Source organism: Rhineura floridana, chromosome 13 (genome assembly GCF_030035675.1).
Source record: "Rhineura floridana isolate rRhiFlo1 chromosome 13, rRhiFlo1.hap2, whole genome shotgun sequence".
NCBI classification, from domain to species: domain Eukaryota; kingdom Metazoa; phylum Chordata; class Lepidosauria; order Squamata; family Rhineuridae; genus Rhineura; species Rhineura floridana.
Window position 1 is genome coordinate 35,826,249 of NC_084492.1, and position 17,833 is coordinate 35,844,081.

The following is a 17,833-nucleotide window of genomic DNA, read 5'->3' on the forward strand; positions in this document are numbered from 1 at the left end:
AATCATAATAACTAATATTATGAATATCCCATTATTCCATGCCCAACCACATTGCAGGCAAGACTCCAAATTCCAATGGCTCTACTATTTTGATGAGAAGGGGGGGGGAATTGCATTTCCCCAGAAATTATAAGCTTGGATAGTTGGGGGAAATGTACTATGGCCCAAACAGAAGTACATCCTCTGGAAAGGAAGACAAGTGGACTTTGCATCAGTTATACTATGACAGGGATAGAGAACCTCTTCCTCCCCCCCCCAAGTAATTATTGGAATCCAACAACTCCCATCAGCTCCTCCTGGTATGGGTAATAGTTAGGAATGAGAGGACTTGTAGTCCCACCACATCTGAAGGGCAACAAGTGTGCCATTGATAAGAAGTGAGACTGGGTCGTAGTAGGCTGCCTTGTACTACGTCAGAGCAACTGGCTCATCTAACGCCCCGATGGGTGCATCCACACCACAAACTTAAATAACTTGTAAAGCATTTCTGCAGCGTTAACGAAGAACCTCGGCCACTGTCAGTTTATTGAGTTTAGTGGTGGGCTGTTGTTGTTTTTCCTGTCAAGAGACTCCAACCACCTTTTCAGGACAACAGTCCCTGAGGTTTAAGTTTGTGGTATGGATGCAGCCATTTACACTGACTGGCAGTCGCTCTCCGGGATTTCAGACAGGAGTCTTTCTCTGCCCCAACTGCCAGGAAGTGAACCTGGGGCCTTCTGCACGCAAAGTATATTTCACAGCAAGGCTTCAGGGCCTACTCTTGAATGTCTACTTCTGTGCCCATTTACTTCTGGTGAGTAAGGCCATTGAAATTAATTACATCTAAATAAACAGGCATGAGATTTTTTCGGCGCCAGGTCAATACTTTCCTCTTCTCCCAGGCATTTTAGCATGTGTTTTAAAGTTGCTTTTTTAAAAAATGTGTTTTTAAATTTGTATATTTGTTTTTAATGTTTTTAATTGTTGTAAACTGCCCAGAGAGCTTTGGCTATGGGGCCGTATACAAATGCAATAAATAAATAAATAGTGCTATGGGTTGCAAGCACTGCTTTTGTGGATGCCCACCACCCTTGTCACCAGTCTACGCTATGGATTGCAAAACATGTTTTACAATAATTTGTTGTAGTGACTTTGTATATAGCTCATAATTAATAGAGATGGGTTCTTCTGGGAATAATAAACTGGCACTGGGTGAGGGCAGGACTCCCCATTTGGGTAGCAATCCTCTGCACATTTACTTGGGAGTAAGTCCCATTGAAGGCAATGCCATTTACTTATGAGCTGGCATGGATGGGCTCTTGGCCTCCTGAACAAGCTCTTTGGCCATCACTGTAACCAAAGTCTACACAAATATCCTCTACACACCTACACATCTACACTTCATCCTCCTTCAGTGTAAAGAGTGTGCATGGGAAGTAATGATCTGGAACAACAAGATAAATCAATAAGCCTTGTTTTGACAAAATATTTTATTGAATATAGGTTTTGTTTCTTAATGAAAATCTGAAAAAAAAATTAGGTTTTTTATTACAAAACATCATAAAGATATTTACGGACTAATATACAAAAGACAGCCTTGTTTATTTATAGCAAGAACAAAAGAATGTCTTATGATTTTTTTAAAAAAAATAACAACTAAAGGCTAAGAGAAAGTGTTTCTTGATATCTCTGGAGGATTTCTCTAGCTTCCCTGTAAGCCACACATCAGGTGGGGGTTTATCAGGCTGGTCAATTGCTTTGTTAGGGCACAATCCAACTCGCATTTACACCAGGCCGAGGGGAGTTGGATATGGCAGATCTCCAGCTGAGCCTGCTGGGTCCTGGCTCAACTGGGCTACGCTGGCGTAAGTCCTGGTCCCTGGCTCAGCTAAGCCAGGACAGATCCAGCTGGTTCCGCTAGGACCGGCAGAAGTGGAGCCGGCGGAAGCTGGCATAAGATCCAAAAAAGGGGTATGTTGGGGGCAGGCCTGAGATTAGGGGGCTTAGGCCACATCCAACTTGTGTTCGGAGTGCTCCTGCAGGTCCCAATCCAGGAAAAAGTTACACCAGGAAAAAGTTCAGTCCAAGAAAATAATTGCAATAGAAGTCAATGGAGAGAGCTGAGTCCCTGGTAGGGGTATTTGGGAGGGCAGGCTTTTATTTCATGGTCCCTGCACACAGCTTCCGTCTGAGCTGGCGTTCAGCCAACCCAGAGGCTCCTGAATGGCAACTGGATGCAGCAGAACTCCAGCACAACTTACCCCAGCTTCCTCTGAGTTGGATTGCTCTGCTGGTGACTCTAATGAGGTCCAGTTGGGATAGAAACAGCTTCCAACAACAGACAGACAGACAGAGAAAGAGGAAGGCATCTTATGGGGCGTTTTCTTCCTAAATAGAGACATGCTGTTAAGAGGGCTTGACAAGTAATAGAAACAAGAAGCAAATGATCTGGAATAACCCCCACCCAGAGCTGCGTGACAGTTTATATATCTACAGAAATAAAGTCCATTCCGCATGATTTGATTATTTTCTTTAAGAAGGCAAGATTCGTATTCATTCAAAATCCTAAGGCACTTTGAGCAAACTGATTAGAAAGCCATTTCTTTGGAGGCCGGAGACAAACAACTGGGTCTGTCTTTTCACATGCAGAAGCGACTGGAATAAGACGGGAACAGAGACACAGAACTGGGGCAAGGCGGGGGGGGGGGGAGAGAGAGGGTGGGAAAACAGAAATTCAGCTGCTTAGAACGTGCTTTGCATGTTCTGTTTAACCGGCAGAAAATCCCACACGTTTTCCATGAGATTGACTCTGAAGCACAATTAATTGGCTTTGAATCGCAGCCTTCACAATGCAATCCTGTGCGCTTTTTGCCCGAAATGAAAGTTCCATTGTGTTCGACAGGAGTTGATCCCCAGGAAAACGGGCCTTAAAAAGTTCTTGCTCCGGGGCGTTGAAACATTCTCAGACAAACACGCCGGGTGGGTGGGAAGAGCCCTCCCAAGCCCAAGGGAGGAATTATGGTTTATTCCCTTTGCAGTCGCGATCCGCAAAGCAGTTAAACAAACCGCGGCGCTCCCCTGGGTGCCTCTTCCGACACTAGAGCGAAAACGCCTCAGAAGCGGAGAAATCAGCTGAGCTGGCAACCGGCGGCAGTGCATGTGCGTGTATATTCCATATCCAGACGATAGGGTGATTTTCCCTGGATTGTTTTTTAAAAAAACGGGGGGCGCAGGGGGAGACTTGAGAGGGCTGACTCGGGTTAGACGTTGCACGTGAGAATCCCAATCGCCCTGGGCACGCATACCGAACGAAGGAGCGCCAGCAGCCCCCGAAACCTGCTCGACGTCTGGTTGGTTTGCGGCCTCCTCGGAACTGTCGGAGGCGCACAGCCCGAGCGAGCGGCCGGCGGGGGTGCTACTGGAAGTGAAAGACAGTCTCGGGAAAGCGGAGAGGCAGATAAGACAGGAAAGGGATGCCGAGCTGGTAAAATCTACCTTGAATCTGGGGATCTAGCACCAGCGAGGCGTTGAAAGTCGGGCGGGTCTCGACACTGGCCAGTAGGCAGCCGCCGGCGAGGCCGTCCAGTTTGGAGACGCCTTTGGGGCCCGGCCTGTGGAGGCCTTTCCTGGAGAGAATGCTCTCTATGCTGAAGCTCTGCGGCTTGGCGGAGCTCCTGGCAGCTTCGGGGGGAGCCTGGCTGGCCGCGGAGACTCCCCGGGGCGCCTCCAAAGGGGACGGTTCTTGGAGGAGCCTACCGGCTGCCGCCGGCGCCCCTGCGCTCCCAGAAGCACCCTCTCCCTCGACGCGCGCCTGGTCCTTGGGGGAAGGCGCGAGGCGCGCCAAGTGGCTCCGAATAGCCGCGCAGCTGGACGGGGTCAGCTGGAGGTGACTGCCGAGGCCGCTTGGGCCTGATACAGGGCCGATCCCTCCTCCTTTCTCCCCTCCCTTCGCCGGGTCCAGTCTGGCCCTGGAGTCCTCCTCATCCTGTCTAAAGGTTGGCACCGAGTCTTCGCCTACGGTGGGCTTGATGGAGAACAGGTGATGGTGGTGTGGGTGGGAGCGGCTCTCCCGCGGCCTCTTGCCTTGGGCCTCGGACGCGTGTCCACCTCGGGCGCCTCGGTCCCTCTCCGTCAGCTCCGCGTCCTCCCCTCCGACGGGGCTCCCGCCGGCTTTGGGCTTCCTCTTCCTCCGCCGGTAGTTCCCGTGCTCGAACATGTCCAGGCACCTGGGGTCCAGAGTCCAGTAGCTCCCTTTGCCCGGCCGCCCCTTCTCCCTGGGGACCTTGACGAAGCAGTCGTTGAGCGAGAGGTTGTGCCGGATGGAGTTCTGCCAGCCTTGTTTGTTGTCGTGGTAGAAGGGGAACCTCTCCATGATGAACTGGTAGATGCCGTTGAGGGTCACTTTCTGCTCCGGGGCTTCCTTGATGGCCATGGCGATCAGGGCGATGTAGCTGTACGGAGGCTTCTGCGGGGGCTCCTGCCGGGAGAGGACCCCCGCGGAGGCGAAGCCCAGCGCCCGGGGAAGCCCTCCCCGCTCCGCCCCGTAGAGGTAGACCAGCGGGGAGCTGCCCAGGGCAGGAGGGAGGGGGCTGCTGTACAGCTGGCTCATGGCAGATCCGAAGCGACTCCGGGTGTCTCGCGCGAGGGCCAAGGAAAGGGGGGCTCCCCTCTAGGGCTCCCCCAGAGCTGCCTGCGCTGGGAGGATGGAGATGGTGGCGGCGACCGTTCCTCCTCGGCTGGCTTTGGACTCTTCTCCGTCTCTCCCTTCTTCATAGCGCTTTTTTTCCCCCAAGGGGGGTGTTGTGGGGGAGAGAGAGAAGGAGAAGGGGGGCGGGAGGAAATGTGAAATAATTGTTGTAAGTTTGCGATTATATGTTGACTTAGCGCTGGAAAATAAATTGTCTCCGATAAACAGCCGTTTGCGCGCCCCCGGCCCACCCACATTAATTAAAACTCTGCGCGGCAACTGCAGCCCTTCCACGTGGCTCGCCCGTACCAGCCAATGGGTCTCCCCGGCGCTCCCCTCATTTGTTTATAGCATTAGTCTGTTGATAAGTCTGCCCACCCAAGTCGAATCAAGCTGTGTTTATTTGGAAAAATTTCCGGGCACCCAATATATAAACGCACGGATCTGATGTTTGAAATCTCACGTCCACCCCCTCCCCAACCCCATTGACGCTGGCTGGAAGCGCGGAAAGCAGCCGAGAGTCGCTGCTGGGGCTGAGAAGGGAAAAGACGGGAAGCCAGAGGGGAGTTCGCTAGCACGGCTCGGTCTGGCTCTCTTTCACGCTCCCATGTCAATGGCAAAGGGAGGTGGGGGGAGGGTTGTCGCCTTTCAAAATCGGGTAACCGCTGCCGAGCGTAAGAATCTCAGGAACGTCGTAAGAACGTAAGAAGAGCCATGCTGGATCAGGCCAGTAGCCCATCTAGTCCAGCATCCTGTTCTCACAGTGGCCAACCAGATAGATGCCCATGGGAAGTTCACAAGCAGGATCCCAGCACAAGAGCGCTTTCCTCTCCTGCAGTTTCCAGCAACTGGCATTCAGAAGCATTCAGCCTCCGAGTAGCATAGCCATCATGGCTACTAGCCGTCAATAGCCTGATCCACCATGAATCTGTCTAATCTTCTTTTAAAGCCATCCAAGTTGGTGGCCATCACGGCCTCTTGTGGGGGTGAATTCCATAGTTTAACTATGAGCTGCATGAAGAAGGGCTTCTTTTTGTCTGTCCTGAATCTTCCAACATTCAACTTCATTGGATGTCCCTGAGTCCTGGTGTTATGACAGATGGAAAACTTTCCTCTACCCACTTTCTCCATGCCACACATAATTTTATACACTTCCGTCATGTCTGTGGCCTTTGGGTTAGGACTCCACCTCCCATGGGCCCCAGCCAGCATGGCTAATTGTCAGGAACAATGGGACTTGTTGTCCCCAACCTCTAGAAGGCCACAGGTTCCTCTGTTCCTGCCCTCCTGCAAAGAGCTGAGGACTTGTGACCCTCCAGATGTCAGGAGATTTGAGAACAGACAAAAGGAAGGACTTCTTTTTGCACACAGCACAGTGTTAGTCTGTGAGATTGGAGACCAGAAGATGTTGTGATGGCCAGTGACTCCAAGGGGCTGGTGGACTTGGTCCATTACAGCGAATGGGGCTTTGTCCCAGCAACCTCAGTCTGCTGCCTGCTAGCCCGCACCTGCCTGCCTTCTGATGTACAACCAGTCCAGAGTTGGTACCGCCTGTCAAGGTTCCTCTTCCTCCTTCGTGTTAGCATTGCCCTTGTAGAAATCAGCAGGGATGAGGATGGGGGTAAAACTGGCTCCACCTGCTGATTGAATTCCCTGCCTTCTGCCCCATCTTTCCAAAGGGGCACCAGCCACCACTGCAGGAGGCTTTAAATGGGGGGGGGTAGACAATTTCATAGGAGGATAAGGCTGTCAATGGCTAGTAGTCATGGTGATGGCTGTATGTTACCTCTAGTATTTTTATGCCTCTGAGTACCACCTTCTGGGGATCACCAGCGGGAGAATGCTCTTGCACTTGGTGCTGCTTGTGGGCTTTCTAGAGGCATCTGGTTGTCAATGAGGGGACAGAACCAGTGGTGGCTTGTGCTCCATGTCAGTGCAGCAGTGGAATCCGCTCCGGGTTTTCCTCTGAACTTTCAAGGAGATGTCCAAGGTGCAGCACCTTGGGCAGCTCCTTGAAAGTTCAGACGAATACCTGGAGCGGATTCCACTGCTGCACTGATGAGCCACTAGCCACCACTGAATGGAATGCTGGGCTGGATGGCCCTTGGGTCCTTTCAAGCAGGGCACTTATTCTTATGCTGTTGGACTCACAGTGCCTTTCATCCGCGACGAGAATGGTCAGGGATGATGGAAACTTGAGTCCAGCAATATCCAGAGAACCATATTTTCCTCATCCCTGCCTGACAGGATCAGAACAAAAGCCTTTCTAGACCAGCTTCCTATTTCAGCAGAGGCCAGCCACATGATTCCCTGAGAAGAAGCCCACAAGCTGGGCATGAAGGCAAAAGCTGTCCCCCATCTCCCCCCCCCAAATATCCTGAACAATGCTCGAGACTGGGTATACACAGCATTTTATTCTAGCACCAGCAGAGTTGAAGTACTTGTTTTTTCCACCTAGTCTGCACACAATCTAGATCTACTGCATATTTTCCCACTCTGAAAAGTGCTTCTTGAGAAACTGGTTTCATTCTGAAAAGGAAAGCTCGTTGCAGATGGATTCTGCACTACTCCGCAGTGTGTCCATTTGAAAAGAGATGAAAACAGATGTAGACACTCCTGGCCAGGGGTGTGAGTATCCATACCTGCTCCATGATGCCATGGGTGGGTGTATACATCGAAATGGAAGGTCTGTCAATGTTGGTTCTCTCCGTTTCTCATAGTTCCAGTCTTAAATTCAGTTCTGCAGCAATTTGCCTTTTCTGTAAATCCTCATGAAAATTCTTTAGCATTTTAGTGCATACTTCTACTAAACACATTTTTGTGACACAATTTTTGCAAGCAATGTCTCCTAATATGCATTTTGTATGTTATTTTCATTAATATATTCATTTTTATGCACATTTCCCCTTAATAAATGCATTTTTGTACATATTGGTTGGAGAACTGCATCACAAAATTCGGATAAGTACAAATATCGAAGGATAGCTGTGTTTCGGTTCTCATATTGTTTCAGAAAGTGCACATTCGATAAATTCGGCTTTAAATGCAAACTGAATTGAATTTGTCTCCCATCCCTCACACCAAGATCGCAATTACCACTTCTTTCTTCATTTACCTGGGGCAGGAAAAGGCATGGGTAACCTAATCAAGAGGAGGGCTTAGAAATGTGTTATCAAATAACCACCCCTTCCCTTGTGGATGGCAGGATCTAGAATCAATCTGCATTGATTGACAACAGGAACAGGAACAACTCTGCACTGAGAAAAACTACATTTTTGCACTACAAATGGGTTAGCATGTATGCAGTCATTGGTAGGTAGATCTTTTCCAATCCATGAATTTTCCTGATTCCCCTTTGAAGAATCTGTGGCAGAGGGGCCATCATCACAGCTTCTGTCAATGAGTTCCAGAAGGTAATTTGCCTGATGTAACAGAACAAATTAAACCAGAACTACCATTCCACAGTGAAAAAAGTGGATAAGAGAAAAATCAACTCATTTGACATGTGGTGTTGGAGGAGGGCTTTGCGCATACCATGGACTGCGAAAAAGACAAATAATTGGGTGTTAGAACAAATTAAACCAGAACTATCACTGGAAGTTAAAATGATGAAACTGAGGTTATCATACTTTGGACACATCATGAGAAGACATGATTCACTAGAAAAGACAATAATGCTGGGAAAAAGAGAAGGGAGTACAAAAAGAGGAAGGCCAAATAAGAGATGGATTGATTCCGTAAAGGAAGCCGCATATCTGAACTTACAAGATCTGAACAGGGTGGTTCATGATAGATGCTATTGGAGGTCGCTGATTTGTAGGGTCGCCATCAGTTGTGATCGACTTGAAGGCACATAACAACAACAAAAGATGGACTCTTTTTTATTTGGTCTGTCCTGGATGTATTATCAGGCAGCAGCAATGGATAACCCCACTTCTAGTTTAATGAGAGAGGGAGAAAAATGCCTCTCTTTCTCTGCCCACTTTCTCCACAGCATGCATAAGTCTATAACATCATTCCATGTGCCTCCCTCCCCCCATAACAGCCCTGTGCATGGAAAAAATGTTCCACTGAATTCAGTGGGATTTACTCCCATGTAACTGCATTGGGTTGAAGTCTTCATCATTTCCCAACCAAAACTAATAAGCCTTACAATGCTATAGCCTTTCTAAAAGGTGCCCCAAAACCTTGATCATGGGGTTTTGCACTGGAACCACTGGGTCATCTTCTGAAGATGGAGATAGTCCACCACCACCACCACCAAGAATTGAAGGTGGCACGTATTGGGAATAAGCAAGCTTCTCATTGAACCCAATAGTATGAATGACACATTTTTGCCCATGTTGTGCACCCCATGGCCATCTTTGTTGAGAGGAATTCTGGGGAAGGCTGTAGCTCAGTGGCAGAGTACCTATTTTGCATGTAGGAGGTCCCAAGTCCAGTCCTCAGCATCTTCAGATAAGTCTGGGAAAGGCCTCAGTCTGGAAAGCTGCTCCCAATCAATGTCTGAGCAGTACTGAGCTACATAGACCAATGGTCTGATTCTGTATAAGACAGCTCCTTATGTTCCTAGCCAATGTGGCATAGTAGAGTCCTGGGCTTCAAATAGGCAGGCAGAAGTTCAGATCCCTGAAGCTCACTGGATGGTCTTGGGCCAGACACTACATTTCAGCCTACCTCACTGGGTTGTTGTGGGTGAGAATCATCTTGCTTGATGATAATAGTACAAACAGTGCTTGAAAAACTTCCCATATCTTATTTGACCAGAGACAAGAGTGGAAGAAAAGAAATGATTATGTACACCAGGAACCAAAGCCTCCGTCATACCACCTTTTTCGAGGTATAGTTGACCCTCAGAAGTAGGTCAGATCCTGTCTCTCACTTCTGACTTAGGGAAGGGCTGTAACTCAGTGGTAGAGCATCTGCCTTGCATGCAGAAGGTTCCAGGTTCAATCCCCGGCATCTCCAAGAATGGCTGGGGAGCCACTGCCAGCCATTGCTGACAATACTGAGCTAGATGTCCAGTGGTCTGACTCTCACACTAAGGCAGCCTCCTATGTTCTCATCTCATGTGCAGTTACAGTTATTTCAGGAGATAACCTGCGATGGTGCAAAACATTTCAGTGCCCATGGGCAGGAAAGCAACCAACATAGTGACAAAGGTATAAAAGTAAATCATTGACCATTTGCTGCCCTTTGATGGTCCTCCTCTCCCCCTCCCAAAAAAAACCCAACCCCAGCTGCCTCTTGGCAGGTCCATCCACCCCTGGAGAGAATTCAGCAGAACAATCTAGTGTGTGTTGCAGCACAGCCAATAGGTTACATTGACATCCGGAGCTGATTTAAAACGAAGCCAATTGAAGCCTTATTTTTTAAAAAAAAAAAACATGAGGCTGCCTCTTGTGTCTGCTTTTCCTTAAATGAGTCTGTCAATGCCAATATAAAACCTGTGTCGTGCAGCATGTGTGTGTGTGACTTCTCTCACACATTCTGTCTTGCCCTGGCAGCATTCACACGTGGCATAAAGAGTGCAAGAGAGAAATCGTCCCCTTTTTTCTGTTTTTTTTTAACTGCCTAGTGTGAAAACAGGCTGGCATCTGGATTGTGTCAGTTGTAAACATTGTGAATGCAGGATAAAAGCAGGAAAAGAAACTGTTTTAAATGGAAGATTCATCCTAGTAGCTCAGAGCTGGGGAACCTATGCCCTCCAGACATGGTTGGACTCCATCTCCCATCAGTCCCAACCACCATGGCCAGTGGTCAAGGATAATGGGAGTTGTAGTCCAGCAGCATCCGGAGGGTCACAGGTACCCCAGCCCTGTAGGAGCCAATGCAAGGTTGGTTGGTTTTATTGAAATCACAGAGACAGGGAATGCAAGAACACACCTTTATTTTAAGTATCACTTGTGAACATTGTGGAGTCAGGGCTGAGGAGCCAGTGATCCTCCAGATGTTGCTGGACTCCATTCTCTGTGACCATTGGCCTTGCTGGCTGGGGTCAAGGAGGGCTGGAGTCAAGCAACATCTGAAAGGCCACAGATTCCCCACCTCTTGGATTAGCCTTCCTCGCAGATTCAAATAGGTTTGAAAAACCAGTTTTACTACTGTGGCGGAGTGTTGTGTGTTATAGAGACTGAGTGCTGCAGGTGTGTGTATGCATATTTCAAATATACATTGGACATGCCCACTGCTGGCATGTAGCCTTCAGAGGGGTGGCTGACAATCAGACCAAAGAGTTAGCCACCTTTGTTCTACATAATAATCCCAAACTTGTGAGACTGTACTTCACACATGAAGCTTCAAAATGCAATAAGATAAAACAGAAGAGACTTGTCATGTAAGATAACAAGCGAGCATTCTAGCCAGCATAGATTTTTACACTCAGTTTGCAGATGGATTGAGACACAACTGGTTTAAACCTTATGCATGTATATGGGCTGTGCACAGCCCCCCTGATCTGATGTTTCGGCGCGGCCCTGATCCAACCTGGATAATCCAAAGCCGACCTAATTTGGATCCAGGTCCTGAACCGAATCATGGACATTGCACAGTGTTTAATTGTGAATATAGGCTTGAGACTGACTTGATGTACAGGGAAAAAAGACTCTGAAGGCACATCCCCACAAAAACTACCCAGTCTTGGCACAACTGGAAATATTGGCAGGGGACCTGGAAAAAGATGGGTTACTCCTTTCTGTATGGATGCCTTCATGCATCCCTCTGACAGGTGGTAGTTGCTTATGTGCTCTGGCTGGTCTGTGTGCTAGTTCTGCTATGTTCCCCATTTGCTGTGTGGACCAGCAGCTGACTAGCCTAGGCTGACAAAAGAGAACCTCTCCTGATTCACATTGAGCTGGATTTGATTCCCAAAATAAGCACCATGGAGACACAGCTCAAACAGCATACATCATCATCATCATCATTGTTGTTGTTGTTGTTGCAGGGCTGGCTTGGGTCAGCATTGCTGAGCACCTAGAGAGGCCTACACCTCAACAGAGGGGCCACTGCCAATCCCCAGAGCTGCTTGACCCTTTTGCTCTTTGCTGTTGGTACTTGCAGCAGCAAAGCCTTGCCCTCTCCCTCTGATGTAGATTGGGCCCAGAGGCAGCAGAGGCTTGACCATTATGGAGAATGGGGCACTTCCCCAAAGCATTTCCATCAGCCACACCCAGAGGGGGGAAAGGTTCATCTGCCGATCAGTTGCAAAATCTCTTAGAAGTGATTTTTTAAAAAAAACGCACTCAAGCAGCTCCCACCAGGTTTTACAGGGGAAAGGGGCAGGGTTTGAGTAACATCATGCGCCCTCGTTTTCAGAAGACAGAGGTAGAGATGCACTGAAGCGAGCAGAACAGGGAGTGTGTTTCTACCCTCAGTCTCACCCTTGTAGAACTCAGCAGGGAGGAGGATGGGAACAAAACTAGAATGAGTTGCCTCTGCCTGCTATTGGCCCTAGCTCTGCTTGTCATTGGCTCTGGCCCCGCCTACTGTTGGTGCCCCTGCCTTCCGCCCCACCAGTCCCAATACGCATCAACCACCACTGGACAGAGGGCAAGCTAGTAATAAATCAAAGCAGTTATAAGGAGCTGGGTCAGCACAGGGTGGGACCCTTGCCTTTTCCAAGCCTGCACCATTCCACTCCCCACCCACTACCAAAAAAACCCACACACACTGGAACCACCAACATGGCTTTGTTTGTGGACAAAGAATGTCAGTGCTGGAACAAATCCACAAACATGGATTTGTGTTTGAATTCACAATGATAAATCTTGCAGCATAACTTGTTGAAACACACACACACACACGGTCTCAAGAGTCTCTTTTAAATAAACTTTATTTGTTTTTAAGAAGGAAAATAGGCCAATTTGCATGAGTGTTACATAAAACAACCAGTTAACCAATCAGAAAATATAAAGGCTTGAGAAAAAACAACATTCCATCTGCCTAGCATGCTTCAGTTTCGATAAAAGTGGCAAGGGTTGTGTCAGAGAGCCATACACCCAAAGTGGCTCGCCTCCAGTTTGGGGCCTTAATCTCTCCCACCCCAATCAAATTTTTCTCTCTCCACACTATTGGTGTCAAAGGAGGGAGGAATTAAACACAGTAGACACAGTGCTGGGGTGGGCAGAGCCCTGATGAGGGTGTAAATTGCCCCCTCCCTGATCATTCAACTGATCATTTGATTAGTGGAGAGGGAGCACACACACCCAGTCAGCTAAGGAGGGTGCCCCTTTCTGTCTGTGTGCATGGCTTTCTCTTTCTCTCTGTGGCCACACACATTTTGGCCACACCCACTGCTGGGACGTGGCCAGTGGATGGTTAGCCAAGGGTAAATGTAACTCTTTGACCAAAATAAGGGTAGCCATCCCTGATATGTGCCTTTTGCGCTCTCTCTCTCCCTCCCTCCCTCCCTCCCTCTCTCTCTCTCTCTCACACACACACACACACACACACAAAGCCATGGGCACAGCAACAGAGAAATTTAGCCCCCGAAACAAGTGAGATGACCAATGCCAATGGATGGATGGACTGAAGGCCTGTCCCATAGACAATTCAAAATGTGATTTCTTACATAATGTCTTCTTATATTGGCCCACATTCCAATACACACAAGGCATATATTTTCTTTTTCTCTATCCACAGATCCGCAGGCTCCTGAGAACCCAAAAATAAGCTCAACTCTTGATTTAGCACAGCTGCAACTGTACAGATTGGGGTGAGGTGGAGGGCTGATGGTATCCCCATCACCTCTTTTTGGGGGTACCTTTGTACATGCGTTCAGTTCAAACTTGACCTGGTCAGGCTGACACAGTCTCATAAGAGCTGATGGGAAGGATGCATGTGTTTTGCTTTGCTTTTTTCTCCTCCCTCTCATTGCCACTCCTGAGAAATTGCATTTAGTCAAAAAAGATGTTTCTGCCTGCTACTTTTTGATCTCAAAAGATTTGGGACTGTGGGACATTTCAGACAACCATTGAGGAGGTGACCAAAGTGCAGAAGACATTTTGCATGTTGACCTGTCATAGTTGCCCTCGATGCATCAGAGGGATAAATTGTGAGATCACAGCTCACCATCTCCAGGCTCATTTCAAAGGAAGCAATGCCAGGCTGTGTGAGAGGAAAGAATCCACATTTAAATCACATCCAATACACCTTTAAAGTGCATGACTTCCCCCAAAGAATCCTGGGAACTATGGTTCCCCCTTCACAAAGCTACAACCTTTGCTGTTACTGTACCATCAATGCGTCGGCTGTTTTAAGGCTGTAAACACACAAGTCACCTACAGCAAAGCATTTCCATTGGACGCACTTGGAGGGGGAACGGGTTGATCTGCCAATCAGCTGCGAAATCTCTTTGAAGCTGAATTTTTTAAAAAACTCAAGCTGCTCCCACCAGATTTTACAGTAAAAAGGGGCAGGGTTTGAGTAGCGTTGCATGCCCCCATTTTAAGGAGAGAGAGATGGAGATGCACTGGAACCAGCAGAACAGTCAGGCTACATCCACACAAGCCATTGATTCCACTTTAAACAGTCATGGCTTCCCCCAAAGAATCCTGGGTAGTGTAGTTTGTGAAGGGTGCTGAGAATTGTTAGGAGACCATGATGCCCCTCACAGAACTACAATTCCCAGAAGAGGGGCTGACTATTAAACCACACTGGCCATTGGAGCTCTGTCAGGAGAATAGGAGTCTCTTAACAGCTATCAGCACCCTTCACAAGCTACACTTCCCATGATTCTTTGGGGGAAACCATGACTGTTTAAAGTGGCATAAATGGCTTGTGTGGAAGTAGCCTAAGTGTATTTCTACCCTAAATGATTCCACCTTAAGCATCAGCAAGTACAGTGATCTGCTTTTGATAGACTGACTCGTGTTAGCAAAGAATGAAGATTTTTGGGATTTGGCTTGCAACATTCCAGGGTGTAGGCTGGCCTTCCCATAATTTCCAGAGATGGATCTTGACCTTGATGCTTTGCAGACCAGGCTTCCGCTATTCACCACAATCGCATATTGGCAAATCCTGCTTTGTGTTGTTTTTGCACAAACTACTTCTTAGGGTAGACCAAAAAAGAAAGTTGTTTGCACCATATTCCATGTGCTTACATATATCAGTAAAGAGCCACTGTGGTGCATTAGTTAGAGTGTTGGACTATGACCTGGGAGACCAGGGTTCGAATCCCCACACAGCCATGAAGCTCACTGGGTGACCCTGGGCCAGTCACTGCCTCTCAGCCTCAGAGGAAGGCAATGGGAAACCACTTCTGAATACTGCTTACCATGAAAACCCTATTCAAAGGGTCACCACAAGTCGGGATCGACCTCAAGGCAGTCCCACATATATCAGCTGAGAGCTTCTTGGAGAAATCATAGAGGGGTTCAAGGAAGTCAGGACAGAGTCCTGTGAGGAGAGACTGAAAGAACTGAGCATGTTTAGCTTTGAGAAGAGAAGACTGGGGGGTGATATGCTAGCACTCTTCAAGTACTTAAAAGGTTATCACACAGAGAAGGGCCAGGATCTCTTCGCAATCATCCCAGAATGCAGGACACAGAATGACACTTTAAACAGTCATGGTTTCCCTCAAAGAATCCTGGGAAGTGTAGTTTGTGAAGGATGCTGAGAGTTGTTAGGAGACCATTACAGTTACAAGTTACAGGAAGCCAGATTTTGGCTGAACATCAGGGAAAACTTCCTAATTGTTAGCGCAGTACGACAATGGAATCAATCACCTAGGGATGGTGGGCTCTTCAACACTGGAGGCATTCAAGAGGCAGCTGGACAGCCACCAGTTGGCTATGCTTGAAGTTGGATTCCTACATTGATCAGGGGGATGGATTAAGTGGCCTTATAGGCTGCTTCCAATATGATTCTGTACTTCTCTGAGTGGTCAGTTGACAGCACAAAGATTTATTTTTTTTTATTTTAAAAGGCTAGAGTTTTGGTTCTACACATGCAGCATAATGAGACGGTAGGATCCTGAAGTGGTAGAACTGATTGTACCACTTCAAGCAGCAGGCTGGGTGTATTATTTGTGAATGCTGTCCATATGTTTAAAAATAAGTTTTTAACAACAATTGCAGGGCACTAATGGAGCATATGGATTCTGTACCTAATCCCATTCCCTACTGCTGGGCTAGTTTGTTTTGTTTTGTTTTTAACATGGGAGAACATTTTAAGACCACCTCCAGTCTGAAGTTGTACAGTCTTTAACCCTCATTTGGCCTTATATAGGGCTTGAACCTCAGTTTAAACATTAGCCATGGAGGTTGTCTAGAGTTGCTCTATCCTTTGGCCTCTCTATGGTGAAAACAAATTGTCTGTACTATAAAGTGGCACCCTTCTATCCCTTTGCATCTCTGTGGTGAAAACCAATGCAGTGCTATGTTTTTGAAGTTAGAGTGGGAAACCAGTTCAGTTTTGCACCTCTAGTGCAAATAAGGTATATGCTGGGATTGTACACACGCACACGCCAGAGAGAGGCCTGAGAAACAGTGTGAGATTAGGATCAGGGACAATAGTGTTCAAAGTTCTGCTCAGCTACAAAACTCACTAAGTGACCTGGGTCCAGTCACAGTCTCTCAGCCTAACCTACCTCACAGGGTTGTTGTGAACATGAACCGCAGAGGAGAGATAACATATATCACTTTGATCTTCTTAGAGGAAGAGCAGGGTTAAAATGTGATCCATATATAGTTTTGCCAGTATGGTCTTTGTTCCTGTTGAGAGGGTCACCAAAATAGTTTGTCATGCCATCATTTTCCCTACTGAAAGCAGCGGATTCTGGGCTTCCTGAAACAAGCTGTGGCCTTTTCTGACCTCTCTCTGGGCCACCCGGCAGGAAACATCCTATTTTCTCTGTGGCCCTCTCCTTTCATGAAAAGCAAAAGCAAAAGAATTATGTGCATTTGACATCCAGTGCTATACAACTCAAGTCTTGGGGGAGCAGGTTCCTTGGGGGCATATTATGATGATGATGATCATCACCAGCGTTATTGTCTGTTTTGAGGTCACACAGGAATGGCAACTCCCAAAACATAAATGGGGAATACTTGGCAAAGCCCCAGAGGAGCCTGAATATCTGTGTGCTCAGGCCTGTTGCTTTATATTATATACTTTCCTGTTTATAACAAAGAAAGGGATTTATAACAACTTTACAAGTGCACACAGCTGCTTGGTGCTTACATTAGGCATTTGGGATGCTTGAATTTGTATAAACGTTCAGTGGGCTTGATATTTATCTCTGTTTTTATTTACTGGCGTCATGGGTTGCATCAAAGGTGGTTGCAATTCAGAACAAAGGTTTGTGGGGGGCAGTAAAAATATGGCAAAATAATGCATTACTCTCTCTCTCTCACGCACACACACGCACACACACACACACACACACACACACACACACACACACACTTTGATTCCTAATGCTTTCCCTGTTTCTGTCCAACAAGCTACACACCCCTTTCAAAGCCCACTAGCACTGCAACTGGGATAGGTGCAAAATGCAGCACCCTGTGAACCATCTTTTTCCATTAAAATCAAGTTACTAGTCCCTGCATTTTTGGAGATAAGCTTGTTTGAAAGTTCATGAGCAAAATATCTTGGAAATCATACCTACTAAGTTGCAGGAGGAGAAACTGGATGAAGACGTTTTTCAGAGGCAAGGGGCAGCATTTCTGTGTAGAGCAGAGGTCTCCACTCCTCCCCTTGAACAAAGATGTGATCACATGCTCTTATACAGAAATCATTATGTCAAGTGGGATTAAGCAAATCCATGACTGGGGTGGGGAGGGGGGTTGACCAATTACTGTTAGCCACAATAGCAAAATGGAACCTCCATATATAAGAGCAGTGTGTGGCAGCTGTAAAAAAGGCAACTTCTATGCTAGTTATTTATTACTGGAAATAAAACACCAAGGATTGTCATGCCCTTTATATCAGGGGTGGGGGACCTTTTTCAGCTTGAGAACTACATTTCCTTGTGGGTAATCTTCTGGATAATCTTCTGGATAAGGCAGATTCAAAGCCATAAGAGGGCAGGGACAACGTTACAGAATACTCCAACCTAGGGAGGGGTGAATCTGTTGTTCAGATTCTCTGTGTTTCTCATTTTTCCAGTTGTAAGTTCAGTTCACCACAATACCACATCAGTTTGTGATTTCTAAATAATAAAAAGTC

The 17,833-nt window shown here is 47.4% G+C and overlaps 1 protein-coding gene across 1 annotated transcript; it reads right to left on the minus strand.

Annotated features, from left to right (window-relative positions):
• Positions 1-1,580: 1,580 nt before the first annotated feature.
• On the minus strand, positions 1,581-4,780 carry FOXL1 (forkhead box L1). The gene is made up of 2 exons (XM_061593975.1): positions 3,475-4,780; positions 1,581-2,367 (listed from the first exon to the last, which is right to left on the minus strand). Exons 1-2 carry the CDS (start codon positions 4,586-4,588, stop codon positions 2,279-2,281), a joined length of 1,203 nt encoding a protein of 400 aa, XP_061449959.1. The 5' UTR covers positions 4,589-4,780; the 3' UTR covers positions 1,581-2,278.
• Positions 4,781-17,833: the final 13,053 nt, after the last annotated feature.